Source organism: Cavia porcellus, unplaced genomic scaffold (genome assembly GCF_034190915.1).
Source record: "Cavia porcellus strain 051 isolate PalLab524CR breed Dunkin Hartley unplaced genomic scaffold, mCavPor4.1 scaffold_1, whole genome shotgun sequence".
Lineage (NCBI taxonomy): Eukaryota > Metazoa > Chordata > Mammalia > Rodentia > Caviidae > Cavia > Cavia porcellus.
The window spans coordinates 196,465,723-196,483,908 of NW_026947484.1; the positions used below are offsets into that span (position 1 = coordinate 196,465,723).

The 18,186-nt window shown below is 47.8% G+C and overlaps 1 protein-coding gene across 2 annotated transcripts in view; it reads right to left on the minus strand.

The window, feature by feature from the left end:
- The window catches only part of Ttll11 (tubulin tyrosine ligase like 11), a 265,404-nt gene that overhangs the window by 52,845 nt on the left and 194,373 nt on the right, over nt 1-18,186 (minus strand). The window contains exon 7 of one of the 2 annotated variants that reach the window (XM_063226944.1): nt 7,352-7,790. The exons of the other annotated variant lie outside the window; for it this stretch is intronic. Within the exon in view, the coding sequence (XP_063083014.1) occupies nt 7,694-7,790 (97 nt within the window). The 3' untranslated portion in view covers nt 7,352-7,693. Of the gene's footprint in view, nt 1-7,351; nt 7,791-18,186 lie in introns of those variants that run through there. 2 annotated transcript variants of the gene reach the window in all.

The following is an 18,186-nucleotide window of genomic DNA, read 5'->3' on the forward strand; positions in this document are numbered from 1 at the left end:
TGGGGGAAACCATGTATAGAAGTTTCTCTTTGCCTGCACTGTAGTCTCCTTTGGTATCTAATTTCATCCAGACCCAGTGCGTTTTCAACAGTGATCTGAGTTCTGTTTTCTATGCTATGCCGCTAGCGTGTCCTTGTTCAGTAATTCCACAGGTGTGTCGCGTGTCACTGAGTTCCCCATCAGGTTGCTGGTCAGGTCTGTTCACTTGGTTCATTTCACTCGCCACTCACTGATGTGCTGTGAGGGCTCTCCGACCCAGCAGCACCAGCACATCTGAGAATCTCTGTGGTAAGCTGTCCAACACGAAGCCATTGTCACTCCATGACATGCGAGGAGCTCCTGGCATTTGCATCCCACTTTCCTTGTGTACAGTTCTGTATGTGATTTGCACTAATGTGAGCGGGCCCCTTGAGGTGGGGGTTCAGACTCTGCAGACCCTTCATAGGCCAGGGTGCCCTGATTTTGCATTTGTTTTTGGTGAAGAGTAGGGGGAGTAACTGCCCTGTCTTCCCGTAAAGGGACAAAAACTCCACCATACATCAATTATCAATATTTTTTTAAAAAAATTGTATGGTACCAGGACCTTTGCACTGAACTACATTCCTAGCCCTCTTTCTCTATTTTAAATGTTGAGACAAGGTCTCACTAAATTGCTTAATGGCACATTCTGAGTTTGAACTTGCAATCCTTCTGCCTCAGCCTCCCAGAGTGCTAAAATTACAGGTGTACATCATCATGCTTGGCTTAATGATTTCCCTTACTTGCACATGGTGGTGGCTCCCAGGCCCACATCTCATGCCCGGGTTCTTACAGAAGTCTGAGTCTGAGAGCACTGTGTCCTGCCCTCCTCTTCGCCCACAGCAGGTTCACATCCGCTCCTCCGCCGCCGCTCATCCTCCCGGCCAGCCCACGAGCCTGCCCTGTCCCCTCCCCATCAGGACACGCTCTTTTGGGAACAGCGCAGTGTGGAATTTATCATTTTCTACACTGGCATCCTGGCCATTTAGGTTTGTGGCTTCTTTCTTCTGAAAGACTGTGAGTTTGCCAGAAATAGAATCCCCTTTTTGTACTCTCCTCCCAGCACTTTATATCTGGTGCTGAGAATGGCTGTGTAGGCAGAGGACTCTCCGAGACAGACAGCGGAAAGGACTGGAGGGAATTCTGCCTGATCGTAGGAAAATGGGCAGCGTGATCTCTGAGTGTCATCTTCACGTTAGGGTGCTGGAACGGCATCTTTAAGGTAATAATAAGAGTAATTGTCCTCCCGGTGGTTCTACCCCTTACCAAAGGCATAGCTGTGGGCAGGCTGCTTTATTGCTCTGCCTCAGTTTCACTATTGCGATGGATAACAGAGGTGCCCAGGAGCCAGTGGGATGACACAGAACAAGGGCCTGGCCCCCTGGCTGGAGTGTGGCTCCTGTGAGGAAACAATAGTTTTCCCCACTCACTGGATGCGTGCTCGCTAGGTATCTGTAATCAGGAATTCAGGGTCAGTTCAAGCCCGCTGCCTCTGGAAGAATCAACCAACCTGTAGTATCCTTTCCCTCAAAGAAGTTTGATCCTAGCAAAATTAGATTTTAAAAATTCACCTCATAAATTAGGCATGCGTATTAACAATCAGGTCCAAAGAGAAAGCCTAACTTTTTTTTCTCTATGCAATTTAAATTCCCCTAACATACAGTTGTTGTCAAAATCCATTAAAGTATTTAATTTCTCTTGTCATTGCACAATTCCCCGAGCAGACATCCAGACAGAGCACAGTGGCATTTCTCGCAAAGGTACTAAATGTTTAGTTATCGTGATACATTTTTTGGATGATGTCTCCCTGATGGTTCTGGAGATTCCAGAGCAACTGTGTGAGTTCAAGTACAAGGTTAAGGCGGATTGGCAGAGTAGTAGGAGTTGTAGGGATTATGAATCAAGCAGGCCTGGGTTTTAGTTTTCCCTGGCACCAGCTGGGTGACCTTGGGGAAGGAACTTAACCTCTCTGGGCACCAATTTCCTTATTTGTAAAGTGAGTATAACCCTAAACCCACAGTTTTTGCGAGTACTTAGAATCACAAATGTAAAGAACTTAGCAGAACACAAGACATGTCACTGGTCCTCATACACGAGACAGTTTAAAAGTTCCAGAGATGTGGAAAGGTGAAGACTGGGGTCTAGAAGTTGACCCCCATCCCCAGGGGACAGCCTTAATTAAGGAGAAGTGAGACAGTGGTCAATCCCACTGTGTCTGGCCTTTTTTTTTTTTAATTGTGTTTTGCACTATAGCCTCTGGTAACACCCATTCATTCAAATAAGATAATATCCCCCCCTGGTGGGAGCCAAAGGTTTCCATGCTGATAGGAGCACAGTGGGACCTCACCCCTTAACTGAGGAGACAAAAGAGTCTGCATCTAGTTTCCTGCTAACAAGCAGGTCCTAAACTCAGAGGTCACCTCTTCCTTGGTTGTCATGGCAATGTCACGGGCCTACCCCTTGTCCTGCCAAAGGCAGGGGCACCACACAAGAGGACCAGGGGACAGACGTGTGAGAGGAGGAGCTGGAGGACAAAGGGTAGCAGAAGTGCTCCACAGTGCCCAGCACAGAAGGGCTCTCACTTGTTTTACAGAAAAACAAACAAAAACTTCCTTCCCACGGGCAGAAGTCCACCATTGCCAGGGCTGGAGGGGTTTCTGCTTTTACTGTGCAGATCTTTGGGTGATGAGGGACAGATTCAGAGCCCATCACAGAGGTCAGTTCAGACCTGCAGGGGGAGCAGTTGCTTCCTCCTCCAGGGCACCAGTGAGGCCAGTGTAGCCCTCTGTGCCTCTCTCTCCTGGCATCGTGGGAAACGCAGCCCATGCTGCTACCTGCTGCCTTTGCCCCAGCTCATCGCACCTTCTCCAGGGTGCCCAATCTAATGCAACCTGAGTGACAGCCGGGTGGCAGGGGGAGTGGAGGGCAGCATGCCCATCAAGCAGGCAAGAACATCAACGCTGTAACCACAAACCAAGGAATATAGATCTTACTTTCCTTTTCTTTTAAAGCTTGCTCTCTATCCTCAAAAGGCTTTACCCAGAACACCACCAGAATTTACCCAAACAGGTTGAATTCTCACCTCACTCTTTGGCTCCATGCTGCTTTTAAAAGTCACCTTCTAAATCCAACACCTGCCAGACAAATCCACCCATATGTCCCACTTGCATCTCAGTGAGTTCAGTGTTTCGAGTTGAACACAGTTTGTCCCCTGGAACCTGCTCCTTGCTGTTTCCATGTTGTTACTGGCACCTTCATCTCCTCAGTGAGCCAAGTTCAACCCTGAAGTCAGCCTTGGCTGCCTCGTCCTCCGCCCTGGGTTCTGAGGAGCTGCTCAGAAGGCTCTGCTGGCCCTCACATTCTGGGGATCCTAGCAGATGAAAGACAGCGAGCAAATCAGTCACCACAAAGGCCATGGGGACAGATGCCTGGACTCTTGCTGGTCCCCTGCTGTGTAAAAAACACACTGTTTCATTTGATATTTACCATAAACCTTTAAGGGTTTTCTTTTTCAGTACTGGTGATTGAACCCAGCACATTCTCACTGAGCTACATCCAAGCCCTTCTTATTTTTTTATTTTGAGTTAGGCTCTTGCTAAGTTGCTAAGTTGCCCAGGATGGGCTTGGCCTTGAGCTCCTCCTGCCTAAGCCTCCTGAGTGCTAGGATTACAAGTGGGTCCCACTACAGTCAGCACGTTATTATGATTCTTCATATGATTTCTGTTTTCCATGTACTTTCTTATGAGACAGAGATAAATTACTCAAACTGACCCAGTTTAGAAATGGTAAAGATAGGGGCCGGGGAGCTTTAGCTCAGTGGTATAAGCACCTGCCTGGCAAGCGCAAGGTCACAAGTTTGATCCCTGGTATCAAGAAAGAAAGAAAGAAAGAAAGAAAGAAAGAAAGAAAGAAAGAAAGAAAGAAAGAAAGAGTAAAGATAGATTATGAGTCTGTTTAGTCTGACTCAAGCAGTCAGGCTCGCCACCAGTGGACAAAGCTTCTTCTCTCCCAGCTGAGGGTCTCCTAAGAGCAGAGGTCCCTCAGACTATTTGTATCTCAGGGCTTCCCGCACAGTGTTGGAGGAGTGAGTTCCTGGCTGAGTGTTAGCTCAGGGCCAGCCAGGCTGGATCCACTTCCTGCTGGGACCCTGTTTCACCATGGAAACTCTGGGAAACAACTGGATGATGAGATAGAGGCCTGCAGCAGGCCGAAGAGCGACACCGCCCCACTCACCTTGCCCTGCCAAGAATGTGTCCCTGTCCTGATCCCGAGACCTATGGATGAGCCCTTACTTGGAAAGAGTCTACACAGATGTAATTAAGTGAAGAATCCTGAGATCATCCCGTGTTTGGAGAGGACAGGTGTCCTTATGTTAGAGAAAGGCAGAGGGAGATTTGATGCAGAGGAATACAGAGGAAAAAGCCCACACGACCACAGACAGGGAGTGGCACGATGCTGCCACAAACCAAGAAACAGGTGGAGCCAGTGCGAGGGGGAAGAGGTAAGGAAGGAGTCTCCCCTCGGGATGAGTGGCAACAGCAGCCCTCCCGGCATTTGGATTCCACAGCCGTGCAAGAATACATTTTAATGGTGTTAAGGTGACTTGTTATAGTAACCCTGGAAACTGATCCAAAGTCTCAGTTTCCTTGTCTCTTGAGATGGGTAACCTCAGGGCATGACTCTGGGATGGCATCAGTGCCAACAACCGGCAGAGGGCCTGGTTCACCACAGGGCCCTCACTGAAAGAAAGTTCGTGGAACAGAACTGAAACACTCTGGAATCTTCTCCCGAGAGGCACACCTAGCAGACTGTTTCTGTCTCTGCCCTCAGACTTGTAAACTGTTTAACTTCAGAGCTAGGGAGCCAGAAGGGAAGCCATGGGGGAGGGTGCAGCTCCTGCAGGCCAGGTGTGTGAGACACTGGTATCCTTGCGAGGCTGGTGGCTAAGTGCTGGCCCATCTCCAGCCCTGACGATGAGTCTGTCATGATGGGTTTCAGGAAACATCTGTTTCAAGAACAAGCCCGTTGTTGCAGGAAAGCTCTAGAGATAACAGTATGCTTTCCCCAGATACAACCATGACATGTTCACTGAAGCCAAATATTTCTAAATGTGACCGATTTCTTAGGTGGCAGAAACCCATCAGACTCTTCAAGAGCACGTTCACATGTGGCCCAGCCGGTTTCCTTTGTTGCTGTGGAGCTGGCACAACATTTGCTGTGGCTTCCAGGGACCCTGTCAGGGGTAACTAGGGTAGGATAATGCTAAAATCAGTCCTGCTAGAGGTGATGCTTAATTCTACAACACAGTCAGGTCCCCAGGCTTCATGCATATGGATACAGACGCGGTTGAATGATAGCCTGTGATTTCTCTACCCTGCGTTAATCGAGTTCGGATGGCTACTGAGAATATGACTGGGAAATGTTATGCTGGCGCACATACCAATGATCTCCAGGATCCTAACACAGCTTTGCTGGATTGCAGTCAATTCTAGTCTGAGATAAGAAAGCACAAATGTGGTGTCCCATGTGAGATGAGCAGACCGTGCCTTGGCATGAGACAGAGAAGCCAAAAGGCAGATCCAAATAAGGAGCACTGGGACCCATTCCCCATGGTTCTGTAGGTGGCAGGGGCACCTGGGCCAGGGAAGCAAAGATCCTTCACACTGGATGCTCCCGGAGAACAAGCAGACAAAGCCTGTCCTGTCTCCTTTCTCCTGAGGTTAGTGCTAGGATGCAAGCAGATGTGCTCCTGGCCCTCGGCACCCAGATCAAGCCTGGAGTACATCTGTGTCACAGGCCCGTGTCCTTGAGCCAGGGCAGCTGTCTGCTGTGCCCCTTGGCAGTAGGGTCCAAGACACATCTCAGCTCCTGGGAGGGCCTGGAGGGGTCATTCTTCCTGTTCCCTCCTAGCTGCAGCTGTCCTGCTATGTACCCTCCACTCTTCACCCCTGTGGTGTCACCCAGGAGCCACTAGTTGGCCAGCCCTGGCCTCAGTCCTCATTCAGCTACTTTGCACCTGGGGCTCTGACTGCCCCTCTGGGCTCTGCACCTTGCCCTGCTCCCCAGCAGTCTTAACATGGGTTAAGCCCATCCCACTTGACAGATAAGGTCACTCTGCTAAGTCTGCACAACACAGAAGGCATCTACTATGGTTCCGCTTTCCTCAGCACCTGACACCCTGTACACTGTTACCAGAGAGATCCGCAGGCCAAGAAAATCAAGACGAGTAGGAAGAAAATAGCTTCAGGCCATAGAGCTTGGCAAGTTCAAGGTCTTCATTCTGTATGTGGACAGGGACTGAGCTCCAGAAATGGGGCATGGCTTATCGAAGGTGTCCAGGTTCAGGAAAGAACCTGGTTTCCCACCTCCTGTACACTTTTCTGTGGTGACATCCTCAGCTCTGGGTCCATATTAGCTTAGTGCCAATATGTGGGGCTGAGTTGGATTCGTCTCTCTCTCTGGCAGGAGCACAAGGCCAGCCAGCCTAGCACAGTGGCTCAGTAAATGTCACCTATACCTGACTGAATTGGTTTCCTTTGTAAAAGAAAGCAGTCAGAACATACACATTACTGACACCAGCACAGAAGTATGATTCCAGGACTCTGGAAATACCTCAGCTAGCAGCAGGTACTGTGTCTACTTAAAAAGAGGTGCAGAAGTAGAGAGCATGTAGATGAAGGTGTCCCATTAATTAAATAAGTTTTCTCCTTGTAAAACAGTGATTCTGTGTCCACACAGTGACAGCTGCTGTTTGCTGAGGCGATGGCTCTCGGGACCCGCTTGCACACCTACGAACGTCCTATGGAAGCCTATGAAGGTCCTACACAAATCCTTTGAAGCCCTGCTGGGCAGGAATTATCAGCTCTTCTCTACAACAGCTAGAAACTGAGGCAAGGGTGGAGCTGGCACGTGCTGGCCCAGGGGTCTCTAGTGCTTTCCTGGGTCAGGTCATAGCAGGTGATACCTAATCCACCGTGAGGGTTTGCTCCACATCCAGGGTGTAAGGCGTGTGGACGCATGTGGCCCTCTCACCAGCTTTGCAAGGTTTTCTGGGTGAGGACAAGTAGAACAGAGATCTTACTGGGTGTGCCAAACTCTGCTGGAGATGGAAAAAGCTCAGAATAAGAGGCAAGGGAGGTGTGCGGAACTATGGAGCCTGGCTGGGCTTGTCTGACATTGGGCTTAGAGATTTAAGGAAAGAAAATGTTTTTAGCAAGCTAGGGGCCAGGATGTTGCCTCAGTAGTAAAGCATTTGCTAGCATACATGAGGCTCTGAGTTTGAATTCCAGTATTGTGAAATTTTATTTTAATCATTAATTAATTTTATTAATAAAACATAAAATCTTGGTAGACTATACACATTGTGAAACCATTCCTTTGAAGTGTGCCATTCAGCAGCACTGTGCATAGTCACTGCTGTGAAACCATCGTACTGTTCATCTCCAGAACGTTCCATCTTCCCCCATGGAAACCCTGACTCCATCGAGCGCTAACATCCCCTCCTCCTCCCTGCTGCCTCCGGGGCCACCACGCCACTCCTCGTCTCTGAGCCTTTGACTGCCCTGGGTGCCCCACATCGGTGCAGTCGGTGCAGTCGTACAGGGCTTGCCCTTTTCCGTCCGGCTGGTTTCACTTAGCATAATGTCCCCGAGGCTCCTCCGCGATGTAGCATGTGTCAGAATCTCCTCCTTTTAAGGGCTGAATAACAGCGGCACCTTCTGCTGTTTATCCATTCATCATCCAGGGACACTTGGGCTGCTTCCACCTTCGGGCTGTTGTGAATAACACTTCTGTGAGTAGGAGTGCATCTGTGGCAATCTACCGGTGAGCTGGTCACCTCCGCCTTGTCCCCTGACTTAGAGGAGAGATTCACATCCACTCAGCCTCTGGGCCCAAAAACTAAAAAGGAGAAATCAATTCTATCCGGCCTCTCTAGGGATGGAGTCGGCCTGGTGCTGTCAGGCCTGTCATCTCAGTTTACCCTTTTGTCTGCCATCATGTCACAGTGGGTCACCTGAATCTCAACCACCTTGTAACCAGTCCTGTTACTATCCATGTCCCCTTGCAACATATCCCCCGTGTCACAACCCTAACAGCAGATCTGACCAAGTCACTCTCAGCCTTAACCCTGTCTTTGGCTCACTGCTTCCTCTCCTTCGAGTATTTGTCTAAATGTCCCTGCTCAGATAGCCCCCCCTTGGAACACGCTGCAGCCTGTGTCTTCTGGGACCCCGGGGCCTTTCCTGGCTTCCTTTTCTCCCATGGCCCTGACTATCATTTATCACGGTTAAATTGTCCTTTGGGAGCCCTGGGGAATCCGTTCTGGGATTTCTGTGGATGCCAAAATCCTTCAGCATTCCAATCCCTCACCTAAAATGCACAGTATTTGCATGGAACCGACAAAGGTCCCTTCATATGCTTTGAGCCATCTACAAAATGGCTTCTCTACTGTATTGTTTAGGAAATAATGACAGAAAGTCTGTACACGCTTAGTACGGGGACAGCTTCCCCCTGGATATCTCTGCCACGTGCTCAGTTGAATCCCATGGATGCAGAACGTGGGAGTGCAAGGTGTCAGCTCATCGATTTTCATGCATTTATCGTGCTACTGCTCATTCTCTGCCCCACCCCCTCTCCCACCCCTATGAAGAATGTCGGTTCCCAAGGCAAAGGTTTACACAGTGTCTTTCTCTGCAAACTCTGGGATCCTGCTACACAGGACCAGTGGAATGCTTAAGTGTGTATATCTGAGCTCCCTGTCTTTAGGATAAGTATAAACTTTCTGGCCTGGCCAAACCCTCCCTTGCTGGTCCCACATCCCTCTCCAGCCCTACCAGAGCCCTACTGAAGCTCCAGACAGACGGCCCTGTATCTCATGTCCTCCTGCTGTCCACTGCCTTGGGCCTTGGCACATGCTGTCGCCGCTGCCTGACTGTCATTCCTCCCATCTCGCCACCCACCTCTGCTGGCTGGGTGGTCCCATGTGCAAAGCTCCCATGACGTCCTATTTTCCAAAGCCTTTTTGCACTGTGTCACAACTGCCCCTTGCTTGTCTCCAGCTATTTCTCAGCTGCCAGCTGCAGGGGCCTGGAGGTCTTGCCACCACTCAGTTCCTCAGGGCCGTGGCCTGGGCACTGTAGAGGCACCGAAATGTCTACCACCAGATGAGCCAACCTATGAGGTGACGCTGCCTCCTCTTAAAGCAGCAGCAATGCCACTCTGTCAGGGTGACCTGAGGGCTGCAGACGAGGGGCTGTACACACAGCAACTGTCCCAGGCCGGGCACAAGGTGGCAGCTAGCACCCAGTGTCCCGTGTCAGCGCTCACACAGCTGAGGGACCATGGGACAGCGGGGCCCTGCTTCCTTTGTTCTAGAAGCCACGGCTGAAGTTCCTTCATCATCTGTCATCCGTGGGGGGCCACGCCGATCACCGTGGGTCCCAAAGACTGCTGTCCTTCCTTGTCTTATCTGTCACACTTGGCAGCATGCCCACTGAGCACAGAAGACATCCAAGTTCATCCTCTTCCGAGAACTGACTGTATTTATAAACATCACGGCATAGAATTCAGAACATCCAGGCACTCTGGGCACCCGCTGTGCTGATCCCTTGTTTTACACCTGAGAACACGTTCAGAGAGGTTGACTGACTTACTCAGGGTCACACAGGAATTTGGTTTTCTCATTGCTTTGGGCAGAATCTCAATTCTCTCTGATTGAAATGGTTGGACCCTAAAGGGTTTTAGGATTTAGTGTAAAATATCTTGAGCTAAGTCCTGACCATTGTCACCATCGTACCAACAATACTTTCACAATCTCCCAATTAGCAGCATCACAGTCATCTCAGGGTTGGAAACTCTTAGCAGGCACCTTCTCTGATGTCCAAGCAGATGGAGTAGATGTGACCCTCAGCTTTCCTGGTCTTACTGTCCCCTGGACAAATGGTCTACTATCAGCAGAGGAATGGCAATGTCTTGTCTGGCCACTGTCGTTCTCGGTGGAGAAGGAACACTTCAGTCTGCTCAAAGTGTCCCCTTTGCCATGGGCTTATGGAGCTTTTTTGGGGGACTCCTGGGTGGGAGCAACACCAAGCCTGGAGCCCAGAGGGGATGCAGGAGGATTTGGGGAGGCAAGAGAGGGAGGTGACGTCGCTGGAAGAGGACCCAAAACTCCCTCCCATTGGGAAGGGAGCTGGGAGCCAACAGCCACCTCCAATAGACTAATTCACAACCTCTGGTCCCAGAGGAAGTCATTACTCCTAATTATTATTATTAGGCATAATGACTAATTAGTAAAAATAGCTACCATTTACTAAGTGCCAACTTATGCCTGCCTCAGTGCATATTACTTCTTTTTTTCCTATTTTATGCTTTAGAGCTTATTTTCTATTTTCTTAATTGTAAATTCAATATGTGTTCATGGAAAAAATATTTAAAGTTATCAAAAGGCAGTAAAAGGAGGAAAAGGTCACTGTTTAGTTCATAGTGAAACATTGTCATCGCCATTATTAACATTGATATTTTCTTTCCTCTCCTCCTCTCTCTCTCTTCTCTCCTCCTGCTCATTACCCCTGTGAAATTTAACATGATGTGGTCACACTTTTATGAAAACTACCTCTGATTCTCACCATGACCCTAGAAGTTCGGTATTATCGTCTTCATTTGACAGATAAGGAAAGTGAGCCTCAGAAAGGATGAGTAATTTTTCCAAAGCCACACAGAAGGTAAGTGCCTTGCTGTGGCCAGGACATGTCCGTTCCCCACCACGCCCCACTTCTTCCCATGTAAGGGGCAAATTGGAGGATGGCTTTAATTACATCCTGCTTTTGCTGCCCACTGCTCTCCTCAGGCCGCTGGCCCACACCCTGAGATGCCCTCACAAGTAAAAGACATGAAGGTTACCCCAGCTGTGTCAGTACCTCACTATGGAAATTCAGAAGCCTAAGCTTTGACAGAGACATCTGTCAGAAACTGAAGGGAATCTGGGTTTTCTGTCCACATAGATTGCTGGAAAGCTGAAATCAGAAAGCATAAGGAACTATTTTTCCAAGCTGTTTTCCATGAGACAGGCATAAGTAATTTCTATAATACTCTGTGTGTGTGTGTGTGTGTGTGTGTGCGCGCGCGCGCGCGCGTGCGTGTAAATATGCGTGTGCATGTGCGTGTGTATCTATCTCTGGACTTATCAGAGGCACAGAGTGCAAGGAATGCCCAGACTGCTGCTTGCTTCTGTCTGTGCTGAAGGGAAAATAGCATTTCCTACTGCACCTGCACCTCTTTATGCAGGGAGGTGGTCCTGCCCCATGTCCTGGCCCTGGCCGTCAGTGACCTTGCTCCTGGATCCCCTGAAGTGAGGTCCAGAGCCTTCCCTAGCCTCGGCTGTGCTGACCTGTCTTGTAGCCTCAGTCCCAGCCTCTTCTTTACCAATTACCTCTCCGTGTCCAATAGCCTGGTCCTCCCATTTCTAACTATGCCGTGTGGGAGCGACTCACACAACCCCCGTGTTGGACATAGTTATACAGAAAGGCATTGGGGAAATCTGCAGAATCTTGTCCTTCAGAAGGCACCAGAGGCCAGGAGAAGGACTGCACAGGCCAGGCACCACAGGGCCAGAGGACATCCAGGCTGATCATCAGGGGATGGTTTTCCTGCTAGAGCAGGAAGGGGACAGTTCCCGTGTGTGATAATAGCCTTGAGCCAAAGGAGGAGTATGTGCAAAGGCTCAGAGGCACAGACAGCTGCCGCAGTCAGCTGTGGGCCTTCCCCTGACCACCTCACCAGCCAGGCTCTGCAAAAACAAATATCAACCATGCACCTACTCATCAGATCTAATCCCGGCTGTGTTAATTCAAGTTTGGCCTAACAGGCGTGAAGTGAACGGACTTATTAAGGAAGCCTGTGTGACCAAGAATGGCAGGCTGTGTGCACACTCAGGGATAAGAACAAAAAGGAGACTCAGGGCGGGCAGTGCTGTGAGTGGTCCTTCCCTGAAATGGGAAAGTGGTTTTCCACTGAGCATGAGTAGCTCCCTCAACAACCTTGCAAGATAGGAAGCAGGCCTTAAAGCTGAGCACCTCACTCGCGGTGACACAGCCAGTGTGAGGCAGAGAAGCCCACCTCACTCGCGGGCCCCAGCAGCCTGAGTCTGCTCTGCCCCCCCCTCCCCCGCCCGCCTGCCTTTGTCTCCGTCCTCCAGTGCACAGCTTCTGTGGCTTCCTTTTCCCCATGGCACTGCATGGCTTCCCCAAAGGATGGAGGTTTCTTCCTTCTCTCCTTTCCTGTCCTTCTTTCCTTCCGCTCCCCTCCTGTTCGTAGAGCGTGCCACCACCGCTGTCCACCCTGTGTAGATGAGCTGGGGAACCTCAGAGGGGAGAGAGGTGATGAAGAGAAAGGAGCCCGCAAGGCCCTACTGCCTGGCCATGAAGGTGCCCTAGGGGACTGAGGCGAGCCGGGGAGCAGGGCAGGATGCCTCAGGTCCTGAGAGGGTGGTCAGCAGGACCCGGGAGACACAATGGCTGGAGTGTGGCAGTTCTAGCTATGAGAGGTCCCGGCTGTCTCATCACAAAGCACCCCATACTCCCGGGCTCCAGGGCACCAGGCCTGGCATGCTGACTGGTCATGGCCCTCCACAGGGACGAGTACAGATCCACCTGAGTGCTCTGTGCAGCGTGCTGAGCAGCTGAGCAGGGAAGGGGGAGCGCCACCCTTCTTATCCTCATGCCTGCTCCTTGCCACTAGGTGCCCTTCTGTGCCCTCTGCTTTGCAGCCTTGGGAACCCTGACACTCTTGTCACTGCCCAAGATACCTCCCCTGCCCCACAAACCACTGTGCTGGTCAGAATTGTGACTCTGCAGGGACTTGGAGCGAGAGCTGCTGCTGACAGCATCCACCGCCCTCTCTGGACCCCTGCGCCACCCCGGCTGGTCCCTGCCCCTCCTTGAACTTGAAGGCCACAACTCCCTCTGAGGTCACCAGAGGGCCCCTTCTCACCCTCATCTCCTTCCTCTTCTCCTTGAGGGGTTACCCAATGGCGCCTTCTCAGGACGGACTTCCCTGGCCCTCAACAGTCTCTATGCTTACCTCGCCTCATTTCTTCCCCACAGCACTGATGACCTCCTCACTTACTCAGTATTTTAATTGTTTTCCTCCACTTTCTCCTTCTCCATATCCCACCATCACTAGGGTTTGGCCTATTTTGCTCATGCATGCAGTTCCTAGCAGGTGATGTGCCAAGCTGTAGGAAGGAAGGGAGGGAGGGAGGGAGGGAGGCAGGGAGGGTGAGAGGGAGGAGGGGAGCGGAGGGGAAGGAGGGAGGGAGGAAGCAAGGAAGGAAGAAACGAGGTTTCTAAGGGTCTGTTTGGAGTTGCGCGTTGGAACTTACTTAACCCTATCAATCATCCTGTGAGTTTGACACTGTTTCTCCTGCTTCAAGGAGGAAGAAAAAGAAGCCAAGGAGTAATGGGAACAACCCAAGTTTATATAATTGGGACTGAACCCAGGATTGCCTGTCTCTAATGCTGGAGTTTATTAAGCTCCTGCATCACAGAAAGGCTGTGAGTCCTAAAGGTTCCGCAAGCCTGTTGCACTAAGGCTAGCACTGGAGCATCTTGTCATTTGTGAGATCTGTCACTTCTTGTTCTCAAGAGTTTGTTTTTGTTTTTTGCCCTAAGGGTTTCTATTTTACTTCTTTTAAAAGATAAGTTTGCAAGGTATATGATTTTACTTTTTAGTTATTTCCTCTGAATAGCTGAAGCGGTTTCAATGACTTCTGAATTCTCTTGTCACTGCTGAAAAGTCAGCTGCCCATCTGATTATCACCACGCCATAGGATCCCACCTGTCTTTGGGTCTCTGACTGCTTTTATGGTCCTTGGTTTTGGTGCTGGACAGTTTCACAGAAGCACGTCCATCAACCTGTAGATTTCTTATTTATTTTGCTTGGGATTCGTAGACTCTGAATCTGATAATTGATATCTTTCCTATTTAATTTTTAATAGGAAGTTTTCATCCTAGTTTCCTGGAGTATCGACTTTGCCCTTCACTACCTCCTTCTGGGAGTCCTGTGGAGTGGATGTCAGCCTCTTGCTCTGTCTTCCACATCTTGGGGCTTCCATTCTTGTGTCCATTCATTATTTATCCATGTTAAACTCTGGGTAATTTCTTCAAAGTATCTTACAGCTGTCCACAAGTTCTCTAATTTCTTTTCAGCGAGGACTAATGTACAATTAAACTCTTCCACTGAATGCCTAATAATTACCATGGTTTTTATCTCTAAAAGTCTTTTTTAAAAGAGATCTCTCTTATTGCTTTTGAAAAACAAATTTTGTAACTTGGTTTTATTTTTCATACTCTTATTTCTTTGAAGATATTAAATATACTTATTCTATGCTGTGTACATAATAATTTTATAGATATAGTCATTGTGGAACTGATTCTAAATTTTACTATTTCTCCTTATTCTTGCTCCTGTGAACCATTTTGTGAATTTTAAAAATGATTTTTGAAATGATAAACTTTTTTTTATAATATTATTGGTAGAATCATTATTATTATTATCATCATCATTATTATTTTGCCGCCTCCACAATTACCTTCTCACCACGAATTTTTTCAGTTTTGGATTTAAAGTGTATCCCACCAAAGAAAAGTTACGTTTGCTTTTGCTATGTGCCCTGAATGCTAACAACTTAAAATAGCTTTAAACTAAATTAAGAGTTTCTGTTTTTCAACCTACACAGATAATGCGAATTTCAACCCTAAATTCCCCTGAGGGCAGTTTGGTTTATGAATAAGGAACTGGCCAGCACCCTGCCCGCCTGCCCGCGCCCCGCACAGCCCAGGGCAACACTGATAAGTATCTGTATATTGCCCTCTGCAGGTGAATTTTCCCTAGTTCAGGCGTGAAAGGTGTGATCTTTCAACAGTCTTTGATTTGTATGGGTTTCTAATCCATTTGCCTCTACTGCTCGGGCTCTATGCGTTCCATATATTCGGTCCATGCTCTGAGCCAGCAGGGATTTTACAGGCAGAGAAAATCCACTTTCAGTATTTGCTTTCCGTGTCTAGAGCCGAGCTCTGTCATTGTTTCTTTCCTACCATCTATCCATACATTTAAAAAATTATTTTAAAAATGTATCCAACATGTACTGGGAGAATTTCATCAGCTATCTTGTTTCTTACATTGTTAGGAACAAAAGATCTATAGTATGATTAAACAAAAATTGCTTTTATTGGTTTTTATTCTGTATTTTAAAAGGGTATATATTCTTTATAGAGAAATAAATGAAACTGTGGACAAGCTAATAACATTTAAGAAACACCACATTTCTTACCCCACCACTCAAAAATAACCAGTTAGTATTTATAATAATTATAACATATATTTCTTTATATGTATAAGGAGTCATCAGGATTTATTTTGAAAGTCTTCTCTTCCATTGAAACTATTGTAAATATCTCTCCATGGACTTCACAGTTATAGTTTGGATTTTAGACGGACCCAGGCTGGTGCTGTTGGGAGGTGATAGGCCATTTAAAGGGCAGACTTAGTGGGAGGTCTTTAGTTTATTGGAGGTGTGACTACAGCGGGGTTATGGATTCTGGTCGCTTCTTCTTTCTCTCTTTTGCTTCCTGGCCATGAAGTGAGTGGTTTTGCTTTCTCCACCATGATGTGCTGCCGCAGGCCCAAAGCCATGAAGATCAATCACTGACTGGACTGCTCCAAAACTGAGAGCCAAAAGAAATCTTTTCTATTTACAAGTTGATTATCTTAGGCACTTGTTATTGTAAGAGAGAGCTAACTAACGCATTTGCCGTTCTGTAAAAGCACCTTTTAAAGCCACAGGAGTGCATCTATGTGCCATGGTATAAACTGACAGAGTTGGGATGATGCCTGACTTGACTCGGAGTCCCTACTTTTTCCAGTGCTCCATGCTAGGTTCTCCTGCTAAGTATTAGCTAAAGCATTGTAGTCAGGAACCTTGGAGCAAAAGATGTTTCCCACAGGCTGTTCAGATTCCCCATGTTTTACTCTTAGTGTATCTTTCATTGTGTACAGCTGGGTTTATGCCTGGTCAGTTCAGCCGGGAGCTTCTACTATGTTGTTTTGAAAGATCTTTGATAGAAAACTGATTTGGTTCAGTCTCCTTTTTCACTTCAGTACTTTGAATTGGAGCAAGTAACCGCGAGCTGGCGGGTAGGTTTCACTTGGGCCCATGCTCTCTTCTCTGGCACAGCTAGAGATTGCAGCAGATCCACACTCATGATGTGGTCTTGGCCATGTTGGGCATTCTCTCTGGATTTCACCTCTTTCTTGTATCATGTGTGAGAATAATGTCTCCTATACAAGGTGGTTATGAGTGTCTTCTGCTCTGTCTCTCCAGAGGTTGTCAGGCATGCATGGGGTATTGGTTGCTTTATACTATAGAATGGACTATATCATCTTCCTTGAGACTCTTTAAAGTCCAGGTGGAGAGCAGATGCTGAGGGGCTTCCTCAATGCTGCTGTAACCACACTGCGCTGACCAGAGGCTCAGACATGCGACCTAATGACTCCGGGAAAGGTGATGATAATGAAGAGCTCCTATGCAGAGGGCCTCCTCTGTGTCCAGACTGCACTGCGTGCTCATTACACATTGTCTTTAATCTCGACCTCATCTCTTTGTGGTCAGTGCTGGTCCCATTTTATACAGGGAAAACAAAGAATTAAGGATATTTTCTTGCCCAACATCTCACAAAAAGGAGACAGAAAAGTTAGGATTGGAACACAGGTTTATGTGGTTTTTGGAACACAGAAATGCTTTGTGGGAATGTGAAGTATAGTTTGATAAATCTATAGTGGGCCCCTTGGCTTGGTTAGAAGATAGCTGTCATATGCAAGACAGAGCTGGATGGCACTAGAGAAAACGGTACCCATGTGGCAGTCAAAACGCAGGAGTTAAATTCCGACTCTGTCACTTAGGTGCTGTGTAGCTTTGAGCAAGTTGCTTAAGTCTTCTGATTCTTTGTTTTCTTATCTTTCAAACTGTGATATGTGTACTAATGTATAAGAAGGATACATTATGTACATGTACCAACTCTCCACCCTGAATGTAATCCTTATGTACTGCATTGCAGTCATTTATTTACTACAAGTATGGACTAATTAAAATAAAAATCCAGAAATAAAATGAGGATAATGTCTTTCTTACAATGATGTTATGAGGATTGAGATTTTATGTAGATACATGATTACATGCATATTATTTTATACATATAGTTTAATACATATTATTTTTATAAAATGTTCAGAAATAATAATCACACGCACACTGCCTAGGTACAAATCACATCTGTCATCGGGCAGTCACCAGCCTCTCTGGATCTGCCATTTTACACTTCATAAATCTGTCGCGGAGAGCAAATTCAATCGCACAATAGAATGGATTAGGTAAATGTAAAGTAATCAACGAAAGTACCAAGGTGTAGTTTTCCTTCTGTGCTTTGAATGGAATGATATTTATCTTGTCATATTGTAGCTGAGGGTTTGCAGCTTTTTCTTGCCAGCTCAGGGACACCAAATACAATGTGGGTTAAATATACAGACAGATTCAGCCTCCTACATGGCCTAAATCCAACCATGAAGCTTAGGACGCTTTAATTCCCATATTCATGATGGATTTTCTCAGGAAACAGCACTGTCTCACAGAACAGAAAATTCTAACAATTGAAAGTATTTCCATGTTTCATAGTGATCATCCAGGGGACACCTGCAATTATTTGACTTTTTGGCACCCTGTTTGTTTAGAATAAAACCAGCAACTTCTCCCAGCTGGAGACCCAGACACCTGAGTTCCACACCAGCCACTCCCAACCTGTGCAAATCTGGGGCCAATCCTGGCCCAGAAGATGAAACCTTAATCACCTTAAATCTGAGATTGCTCCCTCTGCCTCAAACCTGGAATCCACATGCTTAAGAGAAATGTCCAACCCTAGAAGACACCAACACCTTACTCAGGCAGGAGGGCCAGTTCCACCCAGCTGGACTCCTGCGTTTGTGCTGTTTTGTATTGTTTCCCAGTAGGAGGAAAACCTGGTCATCAGCCCTGCCCAACTGACTAGGCCCCAAGGAGTCCCTGCTTGCTTCCTTCCCAAGGGCAGCAGGTCTGTTCTCCATAAATCTTTATGCTGTGTC